The sequence below is a fragment of the Cetorhinus maximus genome, chromosome 13 (assembly GCF_964194155.1).
Source record: "Cetorhinus maximus chromosome 13, sCetMax3.hap1.1, whole genome shotgun sequence".
Lineage (NCBI taxonomy): Eukaryota > Metazoa > Chordata > Chondrichthyes > Lamniformes > Cetorhinidae > Cetorhinus > Cetorhinus maximus.
Window position 1 is genome coordinate 38,264,461 of NC_135891.1, and position 21,916 is coordinate 38,286,376.

Below are 21,916 nucleotides of genomic sequence, written 5' to 3' on the forward strand. Positions count from 1 at the left end.
CCGATAGTCAACAATTTTCATTTTTAGCACTCAAAGCAAATATTCTGTGAAGATGAAATATTTCATAAAATAGTCAATGTCTTAAAATGATAATTTGTAACGTCAAACAGGCTAAAAAAGCTGTTATTTGGAATGTGCAATTGGTAGGGGAGTTTTGAGGTTTCATGCCTAATTCAAATACTTTAAAAAATGCATTTTAAGACTGGGAGTTTTTGGATCATTTAGCAAATTAATATTCATTATGTAGAGAAAGAGGCAGTGCAGCAGTGACATCAAAGGACTATCAGAGCCACTCAGATTTACTGCTTCTAACAGGTTACCTCTCCTATTCTCTTTCTGCAGTTTACACACCACTGAGTCAGTGCCTTATTCAGACATCTGTCTCCACACCACTGCAGCACAGACCCATCTCATTCCTGCTGCTTGAGCCTCTACATCCTGCGCCACCATGTCCAGCACTGTAGCCGGTATGTAAAGAAAATTTTAAAAATATATATGTTACTTTATAAAAAAAGTACTTTATTTCTGGATAGAACAAAATGCAGTGTTGCTGCAAAATCTGTCAGTATTTCATTTGTCACGAGTAGATCTGAATGCAGTATGAAATACATATATTGAATTTTAGTTCTGTTGATTGCTTTAAGTGATTATTTAAAAACCCAATATTTTAATTTCAATATAAGTACATGTTGTAGTTTAAAATTATAACGTATGGAAAGGTATGTGATTGCTAATAAATCATTACAGTATTGTTTAAAGCAAAGGAAAGTAGAAGGGTAATCTTCAGCAATTTTTCTCAGTATTCTACAAGCTGTGGGAGGAAAATATGGCTTAATGCAGAAGGTTCCACCCAGCAGCCATATTACTTTCCTGGGTGGACTGTAAATTCTAAAGGTACGATGTGTCTCTGTAGCCTGAGGCAGTGCATGGGAGGAAATTGCCTTTCGAATAAATTGATCAGAAATAACATTGACAGCAAGCCCAGTGGGAGCTAGAAATGTCCGTAGTTAACAATTTGCAATGGAATTAGGCCATGGAATATCACAGAAACTAGGTCAGTAAATTCTTTAAATGAAAAAAAAACTGTAATCAACAGCCCTTCATTTTAAGGAACCAGTATTTACCAGGAAATTATATCTGAATTGAAGTATGCCACTTTGCCAGTTCTCTTGTTGTATTTCTGCATTTTCCCTTCAGATATGAGAAATTTGAATTTCCATTTAAATAAGGAAGCTTTGAATGAGCAAAGTTATTTAATGAGGAACTATTTGGTATTTGTTTTGCTGACACCATTTACCCATAGCAGCTCAGTCCCAGAATCATTTAACCTGCTTTATTGATCTATGTTATAGAGAATTAATATCTATGGAAACTGCTAGACAAAGATAATTTGCCTGTAGTGCTGGCTGGGGCTTCTTAAGATGCTTGGTGGTACAAATAAATAACAGCTACGAGAGAAACAGACTGTCTCCTGAGGAAATCTGAAACAATGGTGTTTTTGCAGTGTTGCTAAGGGATGGGCAGGCCTTTATTCTTCCAAAATGAAGTCTATCTCCAATGCAGTATAAATAAGTAGAGATTAATAATTTGTGGCTGCACCAGGCTTTTATTGCAATAAAGATGCACTTAAGTTTCAGGAGCACCAAAAAAACTCTTGTTTAGAGACATTATTTTAAAGAATATTAGATTTATTAGTGAGAGAATGGCATTCTGGGTAAGTAGCAACAAGTCCAACAACATCATGAATGATATAGAGGGCACGATAGCAGAATAGCTACTCAGTGGCATTATTGATTAGTAAACTATGAAGAAAACAATGTTGTGTAATGGAGATCTTGCATAGAACCTGGCACCTGATCTGCAAAATCTCGAAGCAAATTCTCAGGTGTATAATGTGTGCACATTTTGCAAGACTACAAAGTACTTCGCATTAATCAAGTATTATGCATTAGGTGCTCTAGAATGCATATTGTGACCTTACATTGTTGGACCTTTAGTTATTAAGTCTTTGGAAACAATATAATTTGCTTCACAAAACACACGGCCAAAATGAAGGCCAAATTATATTTATTTGCAAACGTTTCCTCATTTTAAACATAGAACAATAAACAATTGACAAAATGGATTACTAATTATCTCTTGGCAAAAATTTTGTGTGCACAAAATTGGTAGAAATATGGTAAATGTAAGCAATTTGTTGAGGTGAAGAATACATATACTGTGTTGAAGGAAGGGATGCTAATAAGCAAATGAAAATGCTAAAATACTTAAAATGGAATAATTATCTTTGTAATTCTATGCTAGTAAATTAATAAAGGAAATGGAAAGTGACTTTCAAATATTTCACTAATTTGATCAATTTTAGACAAATCACTGATCTATTTTATAGCATTCTAGATGCATGAAAATAATGGTAGGCTAAGAGGCATTTATGTGAAGCATTTATTTGATTTGAGTTAATGATATGGAAGTCATCACACTTGTATGACATGGCATAAACTTGCAATGCTGGGAAGAAAATAAACTATAAAGACTATTTATTGTAATGAAACTGTTAGTTGCTGTCATTAATGACAAAGAAGGTTTGCGGTATCTGCAGTGTCTGAACAGATTTGCAGGCTGTGTCGTCACAGCTGAAACCTGCACCAAGCCGAGGCAGTGTCTGTGAGTGTCAAATCACTTGCACTGCAGTCTGTGCTGCAACACGAGAGGGGGGGGGGGTCCTAATAAAGTGCCTGGTGGATTAATGAGTGTTTCATATTTTAAACAAGGCATCATAATTTATCTGTTTATTCTTTGTGCAGTAGTAGATCACCCATTTAGATTTTTAAGATAACTTTGGTAGATTCAGCCTGTAATTTTCTCCATTTATGAAATTCTACCTTATTCCAATGATTATTTTTCTAAGGTGTCTTAAGATACTGTTACTGCACTGCATGGTTTAAGATTTGTCAATGTAACAGCAGAAAACATAGCTATATAGTAACTATTAAGTTTTACAGTATTTTGCTTGTATGCTTTAATTTGATCAAAAATAAGAAACACCATTAGGGTTTATGGGCAAGGCATGCTTATAATTTGTTACCTTCTTGCAATTTTTACTCAATAATATTCCATATTGCTCATCTATAAATGGCATTCTGTAATCAGCGGCTAATGTGAATATTGCTGAGATTATTTGCCTTACATTCAGATAATTTCCTAAAAATTCGTAAAACAGATCTTTTACCAACAATTTAATTCAATTTCTTTCTTTCCTTCATTCAATTTTATTTTTTATGTATGCTTATTCTATCAAATGCATATCAGCATTTCAAACAGGAAATATTGATTTGCTACATAAGTACATGACAAAACTTAATCTATTTGACAAGCATTAAACTCTACAAATCTAACAACCTAAAATCTTTGTGCATTGTTAAAAGTCTGATCTTTTCATGTCTGTTGGCAGCAATGTTGCAATAAACCTTTCCATACACCAGAAAGTGTAATCGCCTTTTTAGCAAACGTTTGGGCTTTCCATCACAAACCTATAACCTACCAGTCTTTGGGCAATGCGATCAGTTGTCTCCTGTGCCACCAGCATGTAAAGTCTATTGTACCTAATATCTCATAGGACCATAACACACAGGGGCATTAATATTAACTGAGGGCAATTTGCAATTAGTTTCAACTTAACACAAATACAATGTTATATAAAATACAATCCACACATAATTATTTTTAAATGTTTATTGGAGTTATAATTTGAGATCACAATGTAGCTTTTTACTTTAATGCTAGTTTTGTATGACCTTTAACAAAGTCTGATATACCGGTTTACTAATCATACTGATGATTTTCAATGCATCATGCTCCTCTATGTGAGAGATCCCATTTACCCAAATTCACTACATAAGTCCAGATATACATTTTTATTCATAAGAGACACAGAGCATCAGAGGAAAATTGAAATAAAGATTCATCAAAGCCCCATGGGAATGCCTCTCACTTATGCAACATTTTCAGCTTACAGGATGCAATTTTTTTCATATCAGACCTCAACATTTTCTTTATATTTCCAGTTATGGTATTTACTCACATACATTTGGAGAAATGTAAAAAAACATTTGTGTCCAATGTGAAAACTTTATTCTTGCAAATGCAATGGAATAACTGGCTTTTAATACTATAATCTCTAACATTCTATAGAATGAAAACAAACTCCTCATTGGCTTCAAATGACAATAATTCACTCCAGCTTTGTTTTCAACATTTATGTGATCAAAATCTCAAAACATTATTATACCCTTTTACTTTTTTTAATCAGAAGCTATTGTTAATTGCCCTAAAATTCTATATAATTCTTTGCTCTGCAGGTTTGTATAGGAAAGGCAAAATTTAATGCGTTATAACAAAAACTGGAATTGGTGGAAACACTTAGCAAGTCAGGCAATTTCATCATAGAATTTTGTCTATAGACAAAACAAAAACTTTTCTATTTGCTACACAAATGCTGGTTGAGCTGCTTAGTTTCTCCAGCATGTTCTGTTTTTGTAGAATCTGTATTTTGCAATGTGTTTAATGTGCTAAACCTTGCTATTAGGTTTGTTGCCAGGAATAAATCATTATAATGTAGACATCTGATAGCCATCCAGAAAATACCATTAACTTCTTGTTTTATTACTGTTGTTAAAGCCACTTGTAGACACAATAAAGTATTTTCTTAGCATGGATTTTAGAAACAATGACTATGGCTACAGTCTTTGTTGAAATATTACAATGAGGTCACAATATATCTCTCCTTTATGCAAAGACACTTAATGCAACCCAATATATGTCAGTTCCAAGCTGCTTTCAACTGTTGAAATATGACTGCTGGGTGATGTCACCTTCTACATGATGTGTAAAAGCCTCCTATGTCTTAGTGAATTGGAAACTTGTTTTAATTGAGCTTTAAATTAGTTCTCTTAAAAATACTTCAAGTGCTAAATCAAATTGCAAAAGCATGGAAGAGAGAAATCTAGTACCCATCTGCAATTTTCTGTATTTCTATACTCCCAACCATTATCAGCTTCAGATTAGTAAAATATATGTTATTGTTGCTTTATCTCTGGTAGTGTCTTATAACATCAATTAGTGCACAGAAGTACACACTGATGGGCAATACAATAATCAGTTATAGGCACGTGCAATCCCAAGCTATGTAATTTGCTCAAGACTTCATAACTCTTAGCTGTTAAGTTATTGAGTGGGTGAACTTCTAATAATCCAGCTATTCAATAATAATCCAATAATAATCTAATAATCATGTTATGGAGAGGATATTTTTGTTTTATTTGTTATTTCATCTCTACATCATCTTCACTATTAAATTTTCAATTGTACAGTGTATCAGATTTTATGATAGAAAATTGAATCTATTTGATACCCTCCTGTGGAAGGAAAGCATATAAAATATCTTCCCTACGACATGGTCTCATCATGCATTGTATTTTTTACATTGAAGTAAGTAGATGGGAAGGAGAGTCATTGATTCAAATACAGGATTTATATCGGCCAGCCATTACTTTAAGCATGAGCTTCACTAGGAGTGTCTTACCATTTTGAGACAATTTTCTCTATGTATCCTACCTAATGGCCTGTTAACCCTGGATTATAAGGAGAGTAAAATGCATTAACCAATGCCACCTAATTATCCTGGTAAGTAACATAATCAGTTTAGGTACCTGTTTCATCCATAAATGGAGGTCATCATGTATGAACAGGCATATGAGAACCACATAATATAAGGCTGAGGGAGGATGATTTGCACTGATAGATGGATAGGGATAAGTACTGGAGTTGGCGGTGTGCTAATCCAGCATTTAACTACTCATTTGGATGGTTCTTTTTGCAGGATTTTTACTGCTACAGATATAAATCCATTACAAAAATCCTAAAATAGCAGAGGCATAAAACATGATGGAACCAAACTATGGGGCTCAAATGTAAAGTTCTAGAATGTGATTCTGATCTAATATAAGCTAAAGGCATTTCAAGTGACACACTAACATTTGGATTCTCTTCACATCCATTGAATCTAAATGAAGAATCCCTTTGTGTATCCTGGGTTTAGAATAGGTAAATCAGCAAAGCGTGAAAGGTACTAATTTGGGAGGTTCCTTACAAAGGTGTTTTGTAAAAAATACTAATAGTATCAATTCTTGTGCAGATTTTAAAAATAATGCAATTTGATGTTTAAGGACACATGGTTTTGAATTGAAAAGAGTTGAAAGAACTCACCAGGATTCTCTAATTTTCCCTTAATTTCTTCTGCATTTAATCGTTTTACTCATGTACACATTTATGGTGATCATTTATTGTTGTTAACTTAGTCATATTCAAAGCTGTCTGGTGTGGTAATGTCACTGAGTGCACATCACAAGTATTGTAATATATTGGAATATAATACATGAGACAGATAACAGAGCTTTATGCCGTATGGAACATCAAATGCTCAAAGGAAAATTAGGCTTCTGTAAACCTTCATAATACCTTTAAAGCTAGTGCCACTCTTTGATATCAGAGCTCAAAGCTATTAAGAATCCCCCTTCCAGATGATCTAATCTGTGGAAAGACCATGCATTTTCTGTACAATATGTACAACTCTCTCTTTGATGCGTCCATCAGTGAACAGTAGCTGCATTAGGATGAGGTAACGGCACATTTAAAAAAGGCAGTTTGTGATGACGTGCAGTTAATGACAAGTCACATTTTCACATGCACAGTCACATCAAAGCGGCAAAAACATAATGGTTATATGACGTGGAAGATTCCAAAAATGCAGGAAAATAATCTGCACATACAGACAGGAGTTCACATGGATTACAGTGATAGCATGTTCATAAATTTTAGAGCAGTGATTTTTTTTTACAGGGAGGTGCTATCTTAATCCTTGTCTTGTTTACAATATAGTAAAAAAAAGCACTGATGTTGGGTACATCTAAAACAATCGCCACCCTTGTATTTCTATGGAGTAAGGAATGAAGCTGAATTAATTTTGGAAGTCAAATGCCCTATGATGACCCTGGTGTTATATCATTCTGTCTAATGAGCTCATTATACGTGTTGTGCATTTTAAAAATCTATTATGTTGGAGTTTTTGTGATAGACATAATTAGATTAAGATATATGATTTCTGCAGTCGCCAAAAGAAAGATGCAAGGATATTCTGGTTTAAAAGAGAAAATGGATACATGACAGTAATCTGTTCATTGTAGTAATTAGATAAATAAATGCAGAAGGTAATATAAGTGATTGATCTACCAGTTCAATAATTCATCAGTGTTGTATGCATTGACTTGTTCCAAATTCATGGCTGACAGTGGCATCTTTGGCAGCCCATCATGCTTACTATTTCCACAGACCGTGTAATCATAGCATATTATTATTTAACTTATATTGCTTTGTTTTGGGCTGGGTGTAATGAAATAAAATTATGAATTTGCTGCTGTGGGGCTGTGATATTGTTATATCATTCAAAATGAGTTAGGAACTATATTGTTATGCGGATGTATACATATATATCCAGAATACACATCACTCACGACTGCACTACAGTCAGGGTACAGAGCAACAATGTATCAGTCCAAAAGTCAGATGGCGAGCTACACTTCATGAACCTCCAATATTTGAATCTAAAAGTGTGACAATTTCAAACTTCTGGGAACCACACAAGACATAACAGGGGCTGTTAGGCCATGCTTGTAAACTTTACAAGATTTATTTGCACCAGCATAAAATGCATACAGCATACAGATAAAACCGTATTATTGCATATTATTACGCTATCCAGGTTCTACAATGATTGAGTTTTTACAATGATCCTGAGAAAAATGCTCAGTATCCTCTCAAATTTCAACAATTTTATTTGATGACAGGTAAGATGACAATAAATAATTTTTCCAATTTTTACTTTTAATTTGTCACTAAATAATAAATTATGATTATAGTCATTGAAATTCTTTAAAAAAAACCTCATGTTAGTAAGTTTGCTTAATCTATGTATTTGTCGTCGTCAACAGTCCCTTGAAATGAGGATAATGTTTGCCAGGTTTCATGATTTGTGTGTCCTCAGGTGATTCAACAAGCAAACCTTGGGGCCACAGATCTTTGGGCAAAGACGACACGAGATGCCCTGAGGAAGGGCTTCTCAAGCTAGTGTTTTACTCTCTCTTTCTGCTTTCCTCGCTTCTCCACAGCAGAGTTTGTGTGGTCAGTTTCTGAATGTGATGTGTCTTGTTGAATGAGCCACCATTGCATGGTACAGTTTTTTGCAAGTTTCTCCCAAGCACCGATGTCAATTTATCCCCTTGTTTTTATTTATTTTTTCATGGGATGTGGGTGTCGGTTGCAAGGCCAGCATTTGTTGCACATCCTTAATTTTAAAAAATTCATCACGGGATGTGGGCTTCGCTGGCTGGGCCAGCATTTATTGCCCATCCCTAGTTGCTCTTGAGAAGGTGGTGGTGAGCTGCCTTGTTGAACCGCTGCAGTCCATGTGGTGTAGGTACACCCACAGTGCTTTTAGGAAGGGAGTTCCAGGATTTTGACCCAGCGACAGTGAAGGAACGGTGATATATTTCCAAGCCAGGATAGTGAATGACTTGGAGGGGAACTTTCCAGATGGTGATGTTCCCATCTATCTGCTGCCCTTGACCTTCTAGATGGTAGTGGTCATGGGTTTGGAAGGTGCTGTTGAAGGAGCCTTGGTGAATTCCTGCAGTGCATCTTGTAGATGGTACACACTGCTGCTACTGTGCGTCGGTGGTGGAGGGAATGAATGTTTGTGGATGTGGTGCCAATCAAGTGGGCTGCTTTGTCCTGGACGGTGTCTTGAGTGTCTAGCTTCTTGGCATGCAAGTAGTCCTGTATTATAGCTTCACCAAGTTGACACCTCATTTTTAGGTATTCCTGGTGCTGCTCCTGGCATGCCCTCCTGCACTCTTCATTGAACCAGGGTTGATCCCCTGGCTTGATGGTCATGGTAATCGTCCTTTGACTGAGCTAACTCTAGCTGGAAGTGTAAGTAAATGTCCGAGATTTAAGCACACAGACTGCATGGAGGTTCTAAAACAGGGATTCTTTGTTCCACTGGCATCAAATCTTTATAAACGTTATATACTTAACTCTGAGAAATGAATTACTTGCAATGTGCATTCATGGCTGACACTCCAAATCCACCAGGATACCATTGAAGCTTAACTCCTGCTCTCTAATCAGCTATGTAGGATAATTCAGTTGGTGGAGTTCCTATTGCTAATTTCCCATAAACACGTGAACCAGATTACCTGTCTCCCAGATACAAAGGGTATCTTCTTCTCCCTCCTGGCTTCTTGGACAACAGGGGTGCTGTTCAGGTGGTCTGCATAGATCCCCAGCAGCTATATGCCTGCTCCAATTCCACTTCCCAGTTCTCTAGCCACCATTAATGTCTTTGGACTGCTCTTTCCTTGGCCTTGGCCTTGGCTCCTCAACACTGCAACTGACCAGTCCCAAACTTCTGCAGTAAAAACAGAAAATGCTGAAGAAATTCAGCAGGTCTGGCAGCATCTGTGGAGGGAGAAACAGAGTTAACGTTTTGAGTCCATATGACTCTCCCTTGGAGCTGAAGAGAGGTAGAAATGTGTGGATTTTATGCTGTTGAAGAGTGGGTGGGGGTGGGGGTGGGGGGGATGATCCTTTGAACGCGGAGGCTGGTGGGGTGAAAAGTGAGGACAAGGGGGTCCCTATCATGGTTCTGGGAGGGAGAGGAAGGGGTGAGGGCAGAGGCGCAGGGGATGGCTCAGATGCGATTGAGGGCTCTGTCGACCACAATAGGGGGGAAATCCCGGCTCAGGAGAAAGGGAAGACATGTCAGGAGCACTGTTTTAGAAGGTAGCATCATCGGAACAGATGCAACGGAGGTGGAGGAACTGAGAAAACAAGATGGAGTCCTTACAGGAAGCAGAGTATGAGGTGCTGTAGTTGAAGTAGCTGTGGGAGTCGATGGGCTTGTAATGAATATTGGTAGACAGCCTATCACCAGAAATGGAGGCAGAGAAATCAAGTTAGGGAAGGGAAGTATTAGAGATGGACCATGTGAAGGTGATAGAGGGGTGGAAATCGGAAGCAAAATAGATAAATTTTTCCAGGTCCAGACAAGAGCATGAAGCGGCACCGATACAGTCATTGACGTTCCAGAAAAAGAGTTGTGGGAGGGTGCCTGAGTGGGACTGGAACAAAGAATATTCCACATACCCCACAAAAAGACAGGCATAACTGGGGCCCATGCGAGTACCCATTGCCACACCTTTTATTTGGAGAAAGTGAGACAAGTTAAAGGAGAAATTGTTCAGTGAGAGAACAAGTTCAACCAAGTGGAGGAGAGTAGTGGCAGTTGGGGATTGTTCAGGCCTCTGTTAAAGGAAGAAGTGGAGAGCCCTCAGACCATCCTGGTGGGGAGTGGGGGTGTACAAGGATTGTACGTCTATAGTGAAGAGGAGATGGTTAGGGCCAGGAAACTGGAAATCGTTGATAACACATAGGGTGTCAGAGGAATCGTGAATGTAGGTGGGAAGAGACTGGACAAGGGGAGAGAGAACGGAGTCAAGATAGGTAGAAATGGGTTCAGTGGGGCAGGAACAGGTTGAAATGATGGGTCTACCAGGACAGTCCCGTTTGTGGATTTTGGGAAGGAGGTAGAAGCTGCTGTGTGGGGTTAGGAGAATATGAGGTTGGAAGCTGTGGAGGAAAGATCTTCAGAGGTGTTGAGGTCAGTGACAGTCCTGGAAACAATGGCTTGATGTTCAGTGGTGGGGTCATGGTCCAGGGGGAGGTAGGAAGAAGTGTCTGAGAGTTGGTGCTCAGCCTCTGCAAGGTAGAGGTCAGCACCATCCTTGTCAGCAGGTTTGGTAATAAAGTCAGGGTTGAACCTGAGAGAACGGAATGGAGCAAGTTCAGAGGGAGACAGGTTGGAATGGCTGACAGGAGCAGAGAATTTAAGATGGCCGATGTCATGCCAACAGTTCTCAATGAAAAGATCAAGAGCAGGTAAAAGGCTAGAGGGAGGGGTCCAGGTAGAGGGAGAATACTGGTGTCAGGTGAAAGGATCTGTTGAACAGGGGGAGGATTCCTGCTCAAAGAAGTGATCATGGAGGCGAAGGTGACAGAAGAAGAGTTCAGCATTCTGCCAAGCCTGAAATTCATTGAGGTAAGGGTGTAAGGGGATGAAACTTAGTCCTTTTGCAGAGCACAGAATGTTCAGCATCAGAAAGGGGAAGATCGTAGGGTATAGAAAATACATGGCAAGAACTAGGATTAGAAGAAGGGATGGGGTCAGAGGGTTGGGACGAGGTGGAGGGTCCTGGATGGGCGTTGGTGTCAATACGTTGTTGGAGCTTGTGTTCCTTAACACAGGACTTCTGCTCCTGCTCCTTGCTGCTGCTCTCGCCCTCTCTCCCTCCACGAGGCTTCTGGTTCCGCCCCTTCTTCAGCCCACAGCTCCAGGCTTCAGACTTCATCCCCCAGCCTCCTCAGGGTATCACTTCTTGTCCCAAGCGGGGCCGACAGGGCTGATTGAGTTCGCTGCCTGGTGTCCTCCCTAGCAGACGACCTCTGCTGGCAGGTACTTAGTGTCCTGCAAGAAATGCCTTGCAGTGGGCGGGGCCCAGTATCCAGCCCCATGCAAATATTGGAAATTGGGACACCAAGGTCCTGCTCACCAACACCGCCACCCCCCCCCCCCCCCCCCCCCCCCCACCCCCCGCTACATGCTTCCCTGCTTGAGAGTTGCTGTCCCAGTGTCTGTCCATAGGTTGTGACTGTTTACTCAACAATTGCATGATTGGCAGGTTCAATTGAGGTTTAATGGATAGCACATTCAAATCCACATTGGTGGCAGCATTTTCTTCATGCATTACTGATCTGGGCAAATGGTAAATGTTGAGATGATATCCAACATTTGTTCGACATGACCTTCTCGGCCCTTTAACCATACTCATATTTTCAAAGGGATCCAGTGCCCTGCAGAGAATGCCCTGGCATCTGGCCCTACACAACCACAGAAGTTGGGCACCGGTGTGCCACTCACCTTCCCCACTGCACAGAGCAGGGCTGGTGAAGGATTTTGGTCTGGCTGATGTTGAGTGAGAGACCAACCCTTTTGTCTGCAGAATTGAGGAACATAGGTCTTAGGAGCAGGATTAGGACATTCAGCCCCTCGAGGCTGAGGATGGTCTGAATGTCGTTCGCAGTGTGCGCCACAACTGCACAGTCGTTGGCATATTGTAAGTCATGGATATGCTAGAGGGTCACCTCAGCCTTGGCTCTCAGCCTATTGAGATTGAAAAGCTTCCTGTCAAGTCGAAACTCAATCATGACTCCTTGTAGAAGTGAGTCACAACTAAGTTCCATGACCAGGCTGTAGTAGGTAATGAAAAGAGTTGACACAATCACACAGCCTTGTTTGACTCCAGTCCAGATATGAACTGGCTTGGTTTCCAATCCATTGCAAAGGATGGTTGCTGTCATACCGTCATGCAGGAGTTGCAGGATAGTAACAAATTTTGCTGTTCTATGTATTAGTGTTCGGTTTAATACCCAGCAGTACGCATGATTTTAAAAATATGTAATGTGTTCTCTTCCTAATAGATTGTAGCAAACTTCTTTTTGCAATGTTAACTGGGACTTCAAATAACCCGGAATAGCTAAAATGAAGTACAGGGTAGATGCATCAGGAAAGGAGAAACAGTTAATCAATTGCATGGAAAAATATATAGTACCATTTGCATTACCCTTCTGTGAGTAAATTAACACCAGTAAGTTAATGGCATGGCCAGCTGTTGTAACTGACCCATAGAGGCTTTTACAATACACAAATTGGAAATAAATTGCAGAGTTTTCAAAATTGTTAAAAGATTAAATTAAAATAAGCATTTTATTTATTATTTCCAAATATCCATCGACAAGTTTATAAAAGTATTAGCAGTTTTAAAATGGATTCTAGTTTTCCTTTACGACACAAATGAGACTGTAATCAGACTGTCTGGCCAGACTATTGATCTTTGTTGCCTGGTTGTCCATTATACCAAATGTAGAATCTGCAAAGCCAGAATAGCTTTCTTATAAAGCTAATGCACATTTGGTTCCAAAAATCAAAACTGGTCTGCAGTAGATCTTATTAAATTTAATAAATTTATCTCTTTGATATTTTTATGAAGATCTGAACCTCTTTAGAATAAATTATGCTTCCAGTAAATGGAATTAGGAATTTCAGATAACTTTATTGTTACGAAGAAAATACAATTTCTAATTCTTTTTTATTTCTGGCTGGATTTAAAAAAAAAATCAACCGAAATTCTATTAAGCCAATGGAGGACGACCAGCCAGTTACAATATACAAGCTTGCATTCCATCAAGCGGGATGAAATGGAATAGACACTCAAATCCCCTTGCGAACATGAAAGCCCCCGTCTCCTTTTGGCTTACACTATCCTGAATCTTTTCAGAAGTTTCTAAGATGAGACATCAAAATGCAATTACCGGTTCTGAAAACAAGAGTGTTGTACTCAAAACAGGCTGAAGCTCTGTGCCCCCTCCCCCCTCTCTCTTTATGGGCATAATATGACTGTCGTGATTGTTAATTTGGAGCTCTAAGGGCACTCGTAGCGCCCAGAAAACAGGCATCAACAAGCCCAATTCCTTCTCCAGTGATTCTGAGATCCAAATAATTGTTTAATTTGGCCAGGGAGTGATTCAGAGATGAAAGAATTGTCTGGTTAGAATATGTAGTCAGTTTATGATGTATACACATTGTGAAATGCTTATATCCATCGAGTTCTCATTTGGGCTTAATTTGTCTGCCACATCAAGTCTTGTTCTTTGAAAATCTAGTATATGTCCAAATAAAATGTTTGCCTAGAGAGCATAATCCTGTAGAACCCATAGAAGAATACAACAAAGGAGGAGGCCATTCAGCCTGTTTTCCACAACTTTTTGATAAATGAATCTTACTGCTTTTCTCTTTCCTTGTGGCCTTATTTCTTCTTTTGTTTCAAATATTTTTCAATTTTTTCCTTAAAAGATGCAAAGGTCTCTCCCTCAGCCATTTCCTTTGGCAAAGCAGAGCTCTTTAAATTCTAAGCTGCTATTCTTATTCTGGATAAATCCCAAATTCACAAATACAAAATCAAGCGTGTCACTTAATAATAGTTAAAAAAAATGATCACTTCGCCTGAACATAAGGATCATGCCCACAAGTATGTTCTTGTCTCAGATATAGATAGGTAAACAGAAATGATACATTGTTATCCCGGTATATTTCCTTGAGAGCATTAGTCAGATTCAAGTGAGCCAATAAAATCAAAATTTCCATTAAACTGCAGGAGCAGCTACTGAAATTTGGTTACAAAATGCCTCAAGGTGAATATTTCTCTGGTTAAACCGTGGTTTTGAAGTGAAACTATTACCTTTGCTTATCATTTTGTCTTGCAAATTGAAAATAGCATTAATGGAAATCTACTGTATCTTCCTCAGTTAATAGGCAAATATTGATTATTCCTGGATGAAGATTAGCACTATAGCAGGTAGTTGAAGATGGACAGATTGATTCAAACCGATGGTCAAATTTTAGTGAATAGACCAATAATTTGCCTCATCATTAAATACAGAGAATGATCAGAACATTTTGGTAACTCTTTAGTCACAGCCAATAGCCCTGATTTTTCAAGACGCCTTAGATTTGGGGTTGATGAAAATTAATTAATAATGTAGGCAAGGGATGAGACGGAGAGATATATGCAATAACTCAGTCACTCACTCACTTTTCCAGAACCGCTTTATCCAATTCAGAGTTGCGGGAGTCGGAGCCTACCCTGACAGGCAGTGGGTGTTAGGCGGGGTACAGCCAGGACAGGATGCCAGTCCATTATGTGCAATAACATTAAGAAAAAAAGTAATTGCAAAATCCATCCATAACCATTGAACAGCTATTGAAAATCACTGTGTAATCATTAGTTATTACAGCTGGTTGGGAAAGATCAGCATTAAAAAAGATCCACTGAGTGATAGTATTTTGCTCTTTATCTATGTTTGTTTAAGGAATTTTCTACTGTCAAAGTGTTTGCATTATTGCATTATGTTAAGGACATTCAGTTATTTGTTTGAACAAAGTGGGAGGCAAGGCCTAGTGGGGAGGCATGGGAGGAGTGGAGAGAAATGACTATAAATCTTTGTAATACTTTAATAAATGTATTTAGAACTGTGAAAATTGTAGGCAAATAAAATTGTTTGTCAAATATTCCTCACCATGTTGAACTGTAAATGCCAATACATTGGAATAATGCAATTTTGGAGGTACAACAGCAGGGCCAATAGAATTGATACATCATTAATTTTATTGTGCTGCTGTGGGGTTTGTTCTGAAAGTTCTCATTCCTGCTACCAAATCATTGGCCTTGAAATATTCTTCCTCCCCACACCCTTTTTTAAGGACATTTGCAAACTTAACAATTAAAGATTCTCTGTACAGCATGCATTACACATTAAATGGATTTGTAACACAGAAATATGTCACATTTTCCTCATTAGCTGAAGTAGCCATTTAATTTGCTCAGGCATAAACATGCAGGATACAATGGCCAAGTTGCTCTCCTACCTGTCTTACTGTACACACCTACAAATAACATTTAAAGCATAATTAACATCTTCAAAATTCAAAAAATCCAAAATAGAAAAACGAAACCTATTAATGGAGTTACCTATTTATATTTTACTGTACAGTCACCAACTTTCACCTCCATAGGCTTTCCCTAGTCTCTTGTTTTCTATGTTCAGGAGTTGCTGTTCTTCTTGGTTTTAACCACAATTCAAACTCTGTGCCCTTAATGACCTCCCCGATGCCATAATATTTCCTTTGCTGCCTTTTGGGCCTCCCATACAACCCACGTCCATGCAACCTTTCACCCTTCTTTAAATGCGTACCCTCAGTTTGTCCACTGGCTTACATTTCTGGAGAGAAGTTAAATGCAGTTCATGAGGATCTGATATATCAGCTGAATCTACTCATTTAACCCAATAATGCACTTCATTAACAAATGTTCATACAACCATGGCCCCTGCTAACAATGTTGGGGACACACCATTAATTCCTTCTCCACCAGCAACATTGTGGGAGATCCACAATTACTGGACAGTGATTGCATTCCTTGCTGTGTTCAGGATCCCAGTAGGAGCCCACACTAATTGCCTGGTGAGACCCAAACCAGAAAAATGGGTCAGGGTTATAGCAGAGACAGAGAAGCAGATGAAAGCTCTATCTTGCCAAAAAGTTTAAAATCCAGTCCCAGGACTCTTTTAGAACCTTCCCTCTTCAGTTAATATAGGTTTTAATTAAACTTAAAATGAAATTAGAAGTGTGAATTTTAGCTAAAGGCATTAATAACTGGGCCTAAGAAACATGAAAATAAATTATTAATAAGTCTTTATTGAGTGATTGTTGATGGCATATTATTACAATATTGCATTATTGGTGACCTCAATTAATCCAAAATGTTAAACCAGGCAGTTGACCAATCAGAGTCAAGCTGCCTGGTTTGAAATTTCAAACAATGCTTGGCAGTTAACTGTCAGTCACCATTAACTGTACAGTAAAATATAAATGACATTCTCCATGACAATGCCTCTACCAGCCAGAGTCCACCTGCCAACCAATCAGCACTCTTTTCTCTTACAGTATAAAGTTATTGCTTCCCCTGACATTGGTGTTCTTGCGATTGTCCTGATGAGTGCAAGACGAAAAGCTTCGACAAAATGTCCTTTTTCAGCAGTACTCAAGATCTGTCACTCTTAGCTGAAGTTCCTGCTGCGGGATCTGATGGACTGTAGTGAGGTACACTCTCCTGAGGACAGGAGGAAGAGGACAAACTCTCCAACCAAGCAGGCATGGATGGAAGTGACTGAGGAAGTGAGCAGCATGAGTATAGTCCCTTCAGCCTGGTGTCAGTAGACCAAGAATGTCCAAGATCTCAGGACGGCATGACATCGGGCAGAATACTTTCAGATGTCAACCATCACACCCTGACTTTCACAGCATTTTCTTCAGAACAACGCACCTCTCACCTCCATTCATCTCTCTCTGTGCAGGCACCTCACAACCCCATCTGAACAGTCAACACTCACCCTCGCCCTCAAGCTATTGTCCTCCCACACCCATGTCTCACAGTCTCCCTCCATGAATGTGTCCTTCCCTCCTCTCCACTCAAGACATTATGAACACTCAAACCTCACTGCTTTCTCACCTTTCAGAAGAGAGCACACAACTTGCCAAGAGGCAAAGACCCGATGTGGATTGGGGGAGGGGTAGGGTGGTCCTCAAGTGACAGAAACCTTATCGGCCACTGGAAATGCACACCCATTGAGATGGAGGTCTTGTTCCAGGAGGATGCAGATGTCAGCAGACATCTGTGAGCACCTGAGCTTCCTGAGTCACTGGTGCTCGGGCATGTCAAGGGAGCTGACCCTCTGCTTTCAAACTCTGGGCGAAATTGTCCCAGATTTGCACAAAGTGCGGTAGCGGGCGGGAAAAAGGATGTTTTACCCACTAGCTGCAATGGCGGGTTTTTGCGCTGTATCATCCCAATCCCACCCAGGAAACATGCCGTCTCGCTGGCAGGCAGCCTCTGATTTGCCTGCAATGCCATTATCTCACCGCTTCCTTACGCAGGGCACCATATTTAAACTGTAGCCACGCACACAGTTCTCAATGCTTGCTCTGGTGAAGACATGGCTCCCAAAAGCCAAGAAGAGTGCAGCCCCCCGATTCAGTGACACATCCCTGGGACGCCTTCTGAATGCCAGAGGCCTGACGCGATGACCTCTACCCCTGCTCTGGCTGCAGGAGGCCAATCAGTCTCACCATTCCAGCTTGGGAGGTGGTGGCAGAGGTGGTCAGTGCCTTTGATGCACACAAGAGGTCGGGCACCCAGTACAGAAAACAGATGAATGATCGCATCCGTGCCATCCGGGGTAAAGCAACCATCTCATCACTCTAAACTCACACACTCACAAGGCCATCACACATTTACTGGTGTCTCACTAACTGCCAGCTCAAGGGACATCACCACTCACTCTCTCACTCACACCCTCACATCTCCATCTAGCTTCACCTCCTCTGGAGACTGCCTCCTCATCCCTCACCATCTTGAGGCCACTTGCACAGCTCAACTTGTGCCCCCACATCCTGGGATACCCCCCCTTCTCCAATACAGCCCTCGCCCTGCAGCCTCTTCCCTTGCCTAAGGCCACTTCTCCCCCTTCCCCAAGCAAGTCCTGCAGCCGTTGAAAAGCCACCCCTGCCTTACAGCGGTCTGGTAGGAAGAGACCGGCCTGGGAGCCCCCTAAAGTGATGTGCTGCTGCATGCGAAGCCTGGCACTGATGACTGCGAGTGCTTCCCAAAGCAAGGTAGGCAAACAAACTTCGAAATCCTGAGTGAAATGCAGTCACCAAGCGCATGTCACTTATGTACAGTTGGGAAACACGTCGGCGTGATCGTGCCCAAATGATCCAGCATAGGGGGATGATTCCGGCCCGTAGAGTTTATAATAAGATGCTAAAGTATTGAAATTAGGTTTCCGATGTGCAGTGGCGGGAAATGCGGCCTGGCATTGACTGTTGGAGCAGACAATTGCAAACTGGTTTCATGACGCCATATTTCCCCCTCCCCGTCCGCCATAACACTTGACGTCAACATCCGGCCTTTGTTTTCGGCGTCTTGCCTCCTGAACCTCCATATCCATCACGACTAACCTGAAGGGAAAGGAACAAAAACAGAATTAACTGGAAAAACTCAGCAGGTCTGGCAGCATCAGCGGAGAAGAACAAAGTTGACGTTTCGAGTCCTCATGACCCTTCAACAGAACTAAGTAAAAATAGGAGAGGGGTGAAATATAAGCTGGTTTAAGGTGGGGGGAGAGAAGTGGGGGGGCGGGGTTGGTTGTAGGGACAAGCGAGCAGTCATAGGAGCAGATAATCAAAAGATGTCACAGACAAAAGAACAAAGAAGTGTTGAAAGTGGTGATATTTTCTAAAATAATGTGCTAATTAAGAATGGATGGCAGGACACGCAAGGTACAGCTCTAGTGGGGGGTGGGGTGAAATAAGACTAAAAGGGCATAAAAGGTATAGATTTAAAAATAATGGAAATAGGTGGGAAAAGAAAAATCTATATAAATTATTGGAAAAAACAAAAGGGAGGGGGAAGAAACGGAAAGGGGGTGGGGATGGAGGAGGGATTTCAAGATCTAAAGTTGTTGAACTCAATATTCAGTCCGGAAGTCTGTAAAGTGCCTAGTCGGAAGATGAGGTGCTGTTCCTCCAGTTTGCGTTGAGCTTCACTGGAACAATGCAGCAAGCCAAGGACAGACATGTGGGCAAGAGAGCAGGGTGGAGTGTTAAAATGGCAAGCGACAGGGAGGTCTGGGTCATTCTTGCGGACAGACCGCAGGTGTTCTGCAAAGCGATCGTCCAGTCTGCGTTTGGTCTCTCAAATGTAGAGGAGACCGCATTGGGAGCAACGAATGCAGTAGACTAAGTTAGGGGAAATGCAAGTGAAATGCTGCTTCACTTGAAAGGAGTGTTTGGGCCCTTGGACAGTGAGGAGAGAGGAAGTGAAGGGGCAGGTGTTGCATATTTTGTGTATGCATGGGGAGGTGCCGTAGGTGGGGGTTGAGGAGTAGGGGGTGATGGAGGAGTGGACCAGGGTGTCATGGAGGGAATGATCCCTATGGAATGCCGCCAGGGGGTGTGAAGGGAAGATGTGTTTGGTGGTGGCATCATGCTGGAGTTGGCGGAAATGGCGGAGGATGATCCTTTGAATGTGGAGGCTGGTGGGGTGATAAGTGAGGACAAGGGGGACCATATCATGTTCCTGGGAGGTAGGAGAAGGTGTGAGGGCAGATGCACGGGAGATGGGCCGGACACGGTTGAGGGCCCTGTCAACGACCGTGGATGGAAAACCTCGGTTAAGGAAGAAGGAAGACATGTCAGAGGAACTGTTTTTGAAGGTAGCATCATCAGAACAGATGCGACGGAGGCGAAGGAACTGAGAGAATGGGATGGAGTCCTTACAGGAAGCGGGGTGTGAGGAGCTATAGTCGAGGTAGCTGTGGGAGTCAGTAGGCTTGTAATGGATATTGGTGGACAGTCTATCACCAGAAATTGAGACAGAGAGGTCAAGGAAGGGAAGGGAAGTGTCAGAGATGGACCATGTGAAAATGATGGAGGGGTGGAGATTGGAAGCAAAATTAATTTATTTTTGCAGGTCCCGACGAGAGCATGAAGCAGCACCGAAGTAATCATAGATGTACCGGAGAAAGAGTTGTGGGAGGGGGCCGAATTAGGACTGGAACAAGGAATGTTCCACATACCCCATAAAGAGACAGGCATAGCTGGGGCCCATGCGGGTACCCATAATCACACCTTTTATTTGGAGGAAGTGAGAGAAGTTAAAGGAGAAATTGTTCAGTGTGAGAACAAGTTCAGCCAGACGGAGGAGAGTAGTGGTGGTTGGGGATTGTTCAGGCCTCTGTTCGAGGAAGAAGCTGAGAGCCCTTAGACCATCCTGGTGGGGGATGGAGGTGTAGAGGGATTGGACATCCATGGTGAAGAGGAGGCGGTTGGGGCCAGGGAACTGGAAATTGTTGATGTGACGTAAGGTGTCAGAGGAATCACGGATGTGGGTGGGAAGGGACTGGACAAGGGGAGAGAGAAGGGAGTCAAGATAATGAGAAATGAGTTCAGTGGGGCAGGAACAGGCTGACAGGATCGGTCTGCCGGGACAGTCCTGTTTGTGGATTTCGGGTAGGAGGTAGAAGCGGGCCGTCCGAGGTTGTGCGACTATCAGGTTGGAAGCTATGGAAGGAAGATCTCCAGAGGAGATGAGGTCAGTGACAGTCCTGGAAACAATGGCTTGATGTTCTGTGGTGGGGTCATGGTCCAGGGAGTGGTAGGAGGAAGTGTCTGCGAGTTGACGCTCAGCCTCCGTGAGGTAGAGGTCAGTGCACCGGACAACAACAGCACCACCCTTGTCAGCGGGTTTGATGACAATGTTAGGGTTGGACCTGAGAGAATGGAGTGCAGTAAGTTCAGAGAGAGACAGGTTAGAATGGGTGAGAGGAGCAGAGATATTGAGATGACTAATGTCACGCCAACAGTTCTCAATGAAAAGATCAAGAGAAGGTAAGAATGCAGAGGGAGGGAGAATATTGGAGGTGGGTAAAAGGATCCGTTGAACGGGGAGAGGACTCCTGCCCAAAGAAGTGAGCGTGGAGACGAAGGCGGCGGAAGAAGAGTTCAGCATCGTGCCGAGCCCGAAATTCACTGAGATGAGGGTGTAAGGGTATGAAACTAAGTCCTTTGCTGAGCACTGAACGTTCAGCGTCGGAGAGGGGAAGGTCAGGGGGTATAGTGAATACACGGCCGGGGCTGGGATTGGAAGATGGGTTGGGGACGGAGGGACAGGCAGGGGTGGAGGGTCCTAGATGGGTGTTGGTGTCGATGAGTTGTTGGAGCTTGCGTTCCTTAGCACTTGAGAGAAAGAGAAAAAGTTTCTTCTTGAGGCGTCGGATGAGACGAAGAATAAAATGAAACTGGGGGCAAGCGCAGCTTTGAAAAAGGGTGCGGCGGTGCTGCTGGAGGGAGAGGTCGAGTGTGTTCATATGGCAGCGCATGGCACTGAGTGTGGATCTCAGAATGCGATGGGAACAGCAGTCCGAGAAACGTTTTATGTCCCGGAGATACCTGTAATCCTGGGTGGGTTCGAAACATGAGGGATGGAATTTCAGTTGAAATCCACGTGGGGTAAGTTGGAGACGGAGACAGTCACTGAGAAAGGAAAATCTCTGAAGGGAAAGGAAGCTG

The 21,916-nt window shown here is 41.5% G+C and overlaps 1 protein-coding gene across 1 annotated transcript in view; it reads left to right on the forward strand.

The window, feature by feature from the left end:
• Positions 1–241: 241 nt before the first annotated feature.
• The window catches only part of LOC144688563 (stathmin-3-like), a 63,165-nt gene continuing 41,490 nt past the window's right edge, over positions 242–21,916 (forward strand). The window contains exon 1 of the mRNA XM_078555294.1: positions 242–467. Coding sequence (XP_078411420.1) covers positions 449–467 — 19 coding nt within the window. The 5' untranslated portion in view covers positions 242–448. The remainder of the gene's footprint in view (positions 468–21,916) is intronic.